Below are 9,740 nucleotides of genomic sequence, written 5' to 3' on the forward strand. Positions count from 1 at the left end.
CCCGCGGCATGTGCCTCGCTGCTACTGGAGGGACCCCAGCGCCGGTGTCGCTGTGCCCTGCCAGCCTCCGCGCGCCGTCCCCTGCACCGCAGCTGGGCTGCGCGCACCGCGTGGCTTTGCTGCCCCGTCTGGGATGCGGCGGTTTGGGTGCTGGTCGCTCCCAGTGTAGCTCAGCTCGCCCAGGCCAAGTGTCCGAGGACGCCCCGTGCAGCCCGGCGAACCCAGGGACCACACAGGGGAGGCAGCTGAACAGGGAACATCTTTATGGCCCGCGGAGTCGCCCCGCTGCAACGAGCGGCTGCGCGGGAGGTCTCCGAGGCACAGCCTGCGCCAAGGGGAAGGAGAGGCCCCGGCAGCATCACCCCCACTTCCCGATCCCCGAGGCCAGGCAGGGCCACCTCTCCCCATGCAGATCCCTCTCCCCAGCAGCGCAGCCTTGCCGGTCCTGGTCCCCCCGTGCTACTTCCACTCGTGATGGCAGCGATGGGGCTGGTGGGCCGAGCTGTGGCCCTCCCCAGCCAGCTCAGATGCCTGCCACGCTGCCGCCACCTGCGATATCCTGCCGCCGGCCTCCCGAGGTCGGGGCCTTCGCCCACATGGCAGCGCCTGCAGTGCAGAAGGACAAACAGCGCGTTTAGGCAGCGCCTTGCGCGGGGCACAACAGCCTCGTTCCTGCAGGAGCGTGGCCAGGGTGAGCCCACGTCCGCTGGGACTCACATGAGTACGGGGACACGTAACGGCTGCCGTACTTCGCGGGGCGCATCTTCTCCGCAGCCTGCTGGGAAGGAAGCTGGAAGGTCTTCATTCCTTCAGGGTGAAGGACGGAGATGTTAGCGCAGAGAGACGCATGGCGGGGCTGCGCGGGCAGCCACCGCCAACTGCTCGGGCCCGAGCGGGGAAGCAAGCCGCGGTGCGGGGCCGAGCCGGCACGGCTGCAGGGCCGACCTCTGGCAGCGCCACGCCAGGCACCGCCAACGGGACCTGCTGGCTGCGGCCATCCCGGTGGGAGGTAACACACTGCCTCCTTACCTGGGAAGTCCCTTTCCAGGGCAACAGTCGTGTTGGTGGTCCCTGAGCACAGTCTGCCCTTGTACAGCACCCCGTTGATGCCCAAAATATCCACTTCGGTCTAGAGGGAAGAACAGCCGGTGGTGTTGGATAGGCCCCGAGGCTGCGCCTGGCCCACGGGCTCAGCGGCTTTCCAGAGCAGGGGGCCACGAGGACGCGTGGGGCCGCACAGGGACACAGGGGGCCGCACAGGCCTAGGGGCTCACGTTCTCGGCGGCGAAGGCGGCAGGGTCTCCGTAGGGGCAGATGGTGGTGAGGGAGCTGGAGGTGGACAGCTGCCTGGCGGGACTCGTGGTGGACATGTTGCCGGGCCAGCGCTGCCGCGCCGTGCTGGGGCCCTGGCTGGCTGCGACGCTCCCTTCGCCCTCCCTTGGGAGGACAGCGCCGCTGTTACCCGGCCCAGGAGCCCACTGCTGCCCAGGGCTCGCTGTGGGCCCCATACCCCAAACGGAGAGGGAACCCTCCCCGGCAGGGCTCATCCCACCACCCCATGGGATGGCACAAGCCACCATGGCCACGCCGGCACCTGGCAGGCCCTCACCTTGCCAGCGCCTGGCGCGCCAAGTACTTGTAGCTGTTGGCACTGGCCGGCCGGGGCTGGACGAGCACGTTGGCCTTTCGGACGGTCACCAAGTGCCTGGGGACAGGGATGCAAACACCAAGTCAGGCAGTGGCCTCTAGTGGAAAAGCGGCGTGGTGGTGTGGTCCCGTCCAGCTACTCACGGCCTGGGGGCCATCGTCACGGGTCTGTCGCAGGAGATGCACTTCACCCGCTCAAAGAGCTGCCTGCAACACAGGGGCGGCCGCTCAGGACACGTCAGCAGCACCTTCTCCCCCACCAGCGTGTCAGGGACCTCGTGAGGGCCCATGGGTGGCCCACACCCTTGTGCGAGGTGGGACAGACAGGGTTTGGGAAGAAGCAACCCCCATCAAGAGACCTCCCCACAGGACAGGGTGAGATGGGACAGGACAGGATGGTATGGAATGTGGTGTAACGGGATGAGACAAAATAGGATGGGACAAGATGGGATGGAATGGGACAGGATGGGATGGAATGGGACGGGATGTGGTGTAACAGGATGAGACAAAACAGGATGGGATGGGATGGGATGGGATGGGCAGGATGGGACAGGACTGCACAGAATGGGATGGGACAGGACAGGATGGGACGGGATGGGACGGGACGGGATGGGACAAAACAGGATGGGACGGGATGGGACAGGATGGGATAAGATGGATGGGATTGGATCGGACAGGACAGGATGGGATGGATGGGATGGGATGGGACAGGATGGGAGGGGATGGGCAGGATGGGACAGGACTGCACAGAATGGGATGGGACAGGACAGGATGGGACGGGCTGGGACAGGATGGGACGGGACGGGATGGGACAAAACAGGATGGGACGGGATGGGACAGGATGGGATAAGATGGATGGGATTGGATCGGACAGGACAGGATGGGATGGATGGGATGGGATGGGACAGGATGGGAGGGGATGGGACAAAACAGGATGGGATGGATGGGAGGGACAGGATGGGACAGGACAGGATTGGACGGGACAGGACGGGACGGGATGGCATAGGACAGAATGGTATGGGACTGGGTGGGATGGGATGGATGGGACAGGACAGGAAGGGATAGAATAGGATGGGACAGGATGGGACAGGACAGGGCAGGATGGAATGGGATGGGATGTGGTGTAATGGGATGTGACAAAACAGGATAGGACAAGATGGGATAGGGCAGGATGGGACAGGATGGATGGGATGCGATAGGACAGGACAGAATGGGATGGGACACGATAGGATGGGATGGGATAGAACAGGACAGGACGGGATGGGACAGGATGGGATCCAGCATCCCTCACCTCTTAAAGCCAGCGGCGCTGTTGGCGTTGAAGGGGGGGCCCTGGCACAGGTACTTCTTGGTGAACTTCCACACTCGCTCCAGCTGTGCCCGCAGGGGGTCCAACACCATGTGGTCCAGCTGTGGGAGGAGAACAAGGGGGGACCAGTGGGCTCAGCCCACCCCAACACTGTCTCTGTGATGAGCCAGGGCCATTTCAGGGGATGCTGCAGCCCCCAAGGGGGTCCTGTGGGCTCGCTAATCCCTGAAGGATGTTGGGGGACACCCTGGGACACGTGCCCAGTCCCAACACACGTTGTCTCTTGGTACCAGCAGACTCAGCGTTCACCCTCCCAGCTCAGCAGGCACAAGACGGGGACCAGTCCCCATTCTGGCCCAGAGCAGGGAGGCCTGAGACTGCCCCCATCCCTCCATCCCTGCCACCCTTCCCAGGTGGCGAGGCTACCTTGGAGTCCATGTCACTGACGAGCTTCTCCAGGGCTTTCTGCCAGTCCTGGTCCTGCAGAGACATCTTCTGCAGCAGGTCGTGCATCATGTCGCTCAGCTGGGCTGTGGCGCTTTGCAGCTCCTCCTGGCTCACTTTGGTCTCCAGCTCAGCCTTGTCTGCTTTCTAAGGGAGACATGGTGCCAGGGCCGGTCCTGCAGCCCCCGTCCCTGCCTCTGCCACGCACAGAACTGCCATCGAGCGAGCCCAGGCTGGGACAGGGGACAGGAGCTCTGCTACCCGCCAGCCTCCAGCCCCGGGGCCAGGCATGCAGCAGGGCAGGGGGTGTCACTGCAGGTGTAGGGAAGGTCCTCATGCTGTGGGGAAAGGCAGGGTGCCCAGAAGCCAGGGAGCAGATCTTGGGGTGGCTTTTGTAGCTCAGAGAAGGGCCGGCGAGGAGACCCCCTTGGTTCCCATCTCCATGGGGATGAGGTACCAAAGAGTCATGGGGCTCAAGGGGCAAATAGCACCGCTGCCATCTCAGACACATGGTGCAGAGGCCCCAGGGCTCTTTGGGGTGTTTCTACTCACAATGTCCAAGCCCTTCTCCAGCAGGGCCTTGTCTGCTTTGCTCACGTCCAGATGCTCCACCATCTCACGCAGGCTCTGCTCATGGGTGACGCATCCATCAACGAGCGCCAACCACACGCCCCACCCCTGCCTGAGGAGCCACAGCATCCCACCACCCTCCGAGCCCGCTGGCTCACGCCACTCTGGCCCCTGCTCCACCAGGATGGCCCAGAGGCAAAATCGCCACGTGCCAAGTCTCCCAGCATTGTCCGGAGCCCTCGGCCTGGCAGGGGAAGCCCCACGGCTGAGGGAAGCTCTCCCCTCCCACAGTGGAGACTGCGTTTCTAGCCCAGTTTGGATGCTGACCACGGCAGGAGCTGCTCTTGGAGCATTGCTGAGCCTGGGGCTGCCCAGGCCATGCTCACCTGGACGTCCTCAGCGTCACTCCGGAGCCGCTCCGCAGCCTCCTGCAGCCTGGTGCGCTGCTCCTGCAGCTGCCCCACTTGGTCCAGCACATCCTTGCGGAAGTCCAACGCCTGGGGAGGACAAAATGCGATCCCTGGTATGGGCCATGGCCTGGGCAAAGCGGGACGCTGCGGGGGACGTGGGCTCGCAGACGTCTCCAGCGAGGGGCTAGCAGGGGGACCCCAGGAGGACACGGTAGTGTGGCCCGCAGCAAGCAGAGTGCCAGGGCTGCAGCCCTGAGGCCTGCCAGCAGCTCCCACCAAAGCCTTGCAGGCCGGGCACCTTCTCTCCTTCGTCCTCCAGGTGCTTTATATCACTCTGCACCTTCTCCAGTTTGGCAGCTATGTTATCCAAGGTGCTGACGTTGGCTGAAAAAGGACAGCAAAGCTTTACTCCTGGGCTGCTGCTGCGGATGCTGCAGGCTCCGAGCATGGCACTGTCCCCAACCCGGGTGGCTCCACAGCTGTGGAGGTCTCCCAGCCCTGCCACCAGCCCCAGCGGGCACAGCCAGGGCAAGGGCACCCGGGGGTGCTGGGGGAGAGCCACAGTAGGCAGGTGACCATGGTCCCTGCTAGATGTGTCCCAGCACCGCTGCGAGCTGACAGGGGGACCTTGGAGACCCAGCCGAGACGGTTGAGCCCATCCTGTGCTGTGCCCACCCCCTAAGGGCCGCGGGGCTCAGTGGCACAGCCCAGCGGGGACCGCCTGCGCTCACCGTGCTGCTGCAGCTGGCTCTCGAGGCGGGTGACGCGGATGCCCATGGCCTCGTGCTGCTCCGGCAGCCAGCTCAGCCTGCGCAGGGCCTGGCGGGCCAGCTCCTGCGTGGCCTCCGGGCTGGGCTCCTGGGCACGGGCTTTCTGAAACAAAACAGCTCCGGAGGTTTTGGGGAGAGACCAAGAACCCTGAGCTGTCCCGGAGCCAAAGGGCACCGACGGCCCCGTGTCTCCGGGGAGCCCCAGCCGGAAGGCGATTGCCCTGCGAGCCGCTGCGCTCCGGCAGCGGTGCCCCGCGTCCGGGAGCCTGCACCGACCTCACTGACGAGCGCCTCGCAGAGGGTGCTCCAGTGCACCACGTCGGCCTGCCGGGGCACGGCGCTCAGCTCCCTCCGCACCTCCGCCTGCGGCCGGGAGAGAAAAGCAGCTGTTTTACACTTCCTTGAACCTCGCCTCCACCTCCAGCAGTGCCCAGCACCATCCTGACCCTGCAAGTGCCCCGGGGCTGGGTGTAAAACTGCCCTGCAGCGAAACCTGTCTGCCTGGGCTCAGCCCCAGGAGCAGAGGGCTGAAAATGTCCCCCGCGCACACGTGCCGGGGCAGGACGGCTCCCAGGCCCACTGACTGCATGGATTTTAGCATGGTCCAGAGAGACACATCCAAAATCAAGCGATAAATCTGCCCCTGTGTGTGCGCTGCTGTGTCCCGGGGTGATGCCGCTCTGCCAGCACCTTGGGCAGGTGGGACAAGAGCAGCAGAGGTGGCTGGGGGAAAGCCACCACGCCAGGACACTGTGGGGCAGCAGTGGATGTCCCCTGTGCCAGGGGTCCCTACTCTGCCAGCCAGGAGCTTGACCACAGAGGGACTCCTATGGAGGAACCTATGGGATCTGTTCCACAGATCCCATAGGAAGAGCCTCACTAGGCTGGATCCTCATCTGGACAGGTCAGCACTGCTCAGCTGGAGCCAGGGGAGCCCTCAGGAGGCCTAAATATGTTTCCCATAAAGATTTGCCAAGACCTGACCCTGGGCAGTAGCTTGGGGACAGTCCTGGCCAGCAGGGTGCTGAGTGCCTCTGAGCACCAAGCACCGGAGGGGCTGGCTTGGATCCGCTCTGCCTGGTGTCTCCCCACTCACCATTTGGTCCAGGAGGCTCTGCAGGAGGCCGCCGTGCTCATCCAGCCGTCCCAAACGCTCTCGCAGATCCTCCAAGTCAGCCTGTCAGAGGCATCAGCAGGCATTGGCATCATTAGGGATCAGCATCGGCAAGGATCAGCATTGGCAGGGATCGGCAGCAGGCAGCCCAGGCCGGAGTTGGGCTCTGCAGCTGCAGGCTGCCTCTATCCAAAGCCCCAGGCTCCTGGGGCAGATCCCCCATCTCCCAGGTTAGCTTTGAAGTGGGAGGGAGCCTGAGCTTGGGACCTCGCTCCCCATCACCCCATTCCCCCTTGCCGTCCATGTGGGCCCCCCCCCAGGAGCCCAACCCTTCTGCTCTCCAGCAGCCAACCTGGCTCCCCACACACCTTCTGCAAATTGTCCTTCAAGAGCTGCAGCTCCTCCTGGAAGGCCTCAATGGTGGTTTTCAGGGAGCATATGGTGGTGAGCAGCTCCTGCAGCGTGTCCATGGCCTGAGGAATACAAGAGAGCATGGGGAAGCGGGGGTATCTGTGCCAAAGGAAGGGATTCATTGCCTGCCCAACACCCGGGCAGGTGTTGCCGAACTGCCTGCCCTGGGCCTGCTCTCCTTGGTAAGGAGACACGTTCATCCCATGGCACAGTTTGATGTTGGCGGACCTGCCTGCTTTCATTCCATGGTGGGAGCACTGTGCTCCCAGGGGTGTCCCCACCCTGCCCAGGGGACCGTCACAGCATGGGGCAGGTGTCAGACGCTGCTACAGGATGGACCACCTCCATCACGCTGCCCGTGCGCAACGAACAGCGTTCAGGATGGAGGGGATCCCGTTGCCTGAGAGAGGGGGACAGAGGCTAAATAATGCCAGAGCTCTGCCAGTGTCCGCACATGAGGACGCGGCACGTTCAAAGTCCTTCCCAAGCACAGACAGCCCAGCAGAAGGCTCTGCCTGGGAAGGATCCCCAAAACACTTCTGCAAAGGGATTCCTTCCCGCAGGCACCGATGCACAAACCCGTGCATCTCCTGCTGCTGCCCTGCACCATCATCTGCGTGGCCAAAGTGCTGCCAAACCGCAACTCTGCCAGCTTGGCCGGAGCAGGAATGGCTCAGCTGGGGAGGGGGGGTCTCACCCAATTTGGCTGAAACCCATCCCTCCATGAAACCAAACCAGCCAGGCCAGCTCCTGCAGTCACGCTGACGAAAGGGGTCACGCCGAGCAAGCGTGACTGAGAAGCGGCTGCCGCAGGGCTCGGGCAGCCGTGCGGGTGCGGGTGGCCTTGCCGCAGTGGGTTGGATCAGGCCTCCCACCCCGCGGCGTGCAAGCGCTTCCCGTGCCAGCTGCGGCGTTACACCAGCCTGCACCCCCAGACAGCGTCCAGCTTTGCTGCACGAGCGATTCGCGGTTCAGCCTGTGCCGCTGGGTCTGTGCTGGGCTCTGGGTCGGCAGAGGAGGATTATCCTGGCCAAGGTGTTCTTACCCCGCCATGCCGGCGGGGAGAAGCAAGGCTGAGCAGTGTGCAGAAAAGACGCAGGTTTGGAAGTATCTCTGGGACACAGGAGTAAGTCCCAGAGCTGCTGTCATGGCATCGGCCACGTCTATCCAGCCCATGGCCATGCCCAAGGAGTGGGGCAGCCCACGGGGCAGCTCCCGCTCAGCTCTCCCAAAGAGAAATAAAGGGTGTCCAAAGGGACCGGCACCCAGCTCCAGGCTCCTCACCCCAGCAAAGTGCTGTCCCCTTTGCTCCATAGTTGTTCTCAAAGCCAAGGTCATGAAAATGTGAGATGGGACCAGCCCCAGGTCTCAGAAGAGATAGAAAGATGTCTTGGTTTTCTGCTCCAGGGCAGCCCCATGCGGCCTGCGGAGAAGTCGGCAGTCCAGCCAGCGCTGCAGAAAGCAGCCTGGATGCCGGCCCCTCTCCAAGCCGGGCAGGGAGTACAGTGACCACAGCTGGGATATCTGTGCTGCAATCCGTGGCTCGAGTGAGGAAGACAGTGCTGCTTTTACACGTTACATTTCTGACTCACAGTCTAAACATCAACAGCCAAATAAATTGAACCTGCAGCATGTGAACATCTCCTGAGGGATCCTGCCTTGGCGTGGGGACAGCTGCCTGCGTGACACCACCACCGCCGCCCGCAGCTCAGCCACTCACAGCAACGCAGGGAAGAGGTGAGGAAAGGACTGTGTTTTGGGTGCTGTGGCCCTGCCAGGTGAGTGGAGGGCCGCGCGCTCCAGCCAGCGCCATCCCAGCCCCCAGGTCCCAGGCCCAGCGCAGGGACCTGCTGGGGTATCCAGCCTGGGGGCTGGAGGCACAGGATGGGGACGGGGGGACAGGCACCGGCCCCCAGCAACGGAGTACAGCAAAGTGCCCCGCTCAGAGCCTGGTCTTGCTAGAGCACAACTAGAGTGACCCTTGCTGGGGGCAGGATGGGACCCAAGAGACCTAAATCTCAAGAGCAAATATCACTAGAGCCTCCATGGTGGGTGAGAAATGACCAAAACCACCTTTGGTCAGCAGCTGTGTTAAAATACTACTCTTTAATGAGTCCCAGGGAAGGAGCTAGGCCCATCCGAGCCAGGCCATGGCTGCAGAAACACGCCTCAGTGTTTCACCAAGCTCTCCAGCACTACGGGAGCAGATAAACTGCGGGCAGGTCACTGCGGAGGGCAGGACACCATGCAGGAGAGGACATCGTGCAGGGCAGGTCACTGCGGAGGGCAGGACACCATGTAGGAGAGGACACTGTGCAGGGCAGGTCACTGCAGAGGGCAGGACACCATGTAGGAGAAGACACCGTGTAGGGCAGGTCACTGCGGAGGGCAGGACACCATGCAGGAGAGGACATCGTGCAGGGCAGGTCACTGCAGAGGGCAAGACACCATGTAGGAGAAGATACCGTGTAGGGCAGGTCACTGCGGAGGGCAGGACACCATGTAGGAGAGGATACTGTGCAGGGCAGGTCACTGCGGAGGGCAGGACACTTTGTAGGACAGGATGCTGTAGGACAGGACACTGCATAGGGCAGGTCATTGCGTAGGGCAGGATGCTGTAGGACAGGACCCCGTGTAGGGCAGCACACTGGGCCAGATGCCACACAGACAGGCCAGCAGGCCGGCCTGCAGCGTCGCCAGGGAGGAGACTCTCCGGAGGACAGGTTTCTCACCTTCGTCACTCCTTCTTCATTCATTTCTACCTTCTTCTTCAGCTGCATCATCTGCCACATGTCGGCAGCCGGCTTGCCCGGGGCCTGGCTGTGGGCCAGCAGCTCCGCGGTGGACGGGGGCCCGTTGAGGCGGCTCAGCTGGCTCTCAACCCTCCCCAGCCGCAGCTGCATCTCGTGGAAGAGGGAGCAGCTCTTCCCCTCGGCAGCCGCCCCGGCAGCCTTGGCCATGGCCATGGCCACACCAGCGGCAGGCTTGAGGAACTCCCTCTCCTCCTCGGAGACCTCCGCCGTGACATCCTGCAGGTGGAGGTGCTCCAGGATGCCACGCAGCAG

The 9,740-nt window shown here is 63.3% G+C and overlaps 1 protein-coding gene across 1 annotated transcript; it reads right to left on the minus strand.

The window, feature by feature from the left end:
- Window positions 1-419: 419 nt before the first annotated feature.
- On the minus strand, window positions 420-5,590 carry C16H16orf96 (chromosome 16 C16orf96 homolog). Its single transcript, XM_067306535.1, has 14 exons — window positions 5,558-5,590; window positions 5,427-5,513; window positions 5,112-5,253; window positions 4,679-4,764; window positions 4,357-4,467; window positions 3,953-4,027; window positions 3,383-3,547; window positions 2,939-3,057; window positions 1,792-1,854; window positions 1,610-1,705; window positions 1,275-1,437; window positions 1,030-1,129; window positions 718-807; window positions 420-606 (listed from the first exon to the last, which is right to left on the minus strand). The coding sequence occupies exons 1-14, from the start codon at window positions 5,588-5,590 to the stop codon at window positions 524-526; spliced, it is 1,413 nt and encodes a 470-aa protein (XP_067162636.1). The 3' UTR covers window positions 420-523.
- Window positions 5,591-9,740: the final 4,150 nt, after the last annotated feature.

Source organism: Apteryx mantelli, chromosome 16 (assembly GCF_036417845.1).
Source record: "Apteryx mantelli isolate bAptMan1 chromosome 16, bAptMan1.hap1, whole genome shotgun sequence".
NCBI classification, from domain to species: Eukaryota; Metazoa; Chordata; class Aves; order Apterygiformes; family Apterygidae; genus Apteryx; species Apteryx mantelli.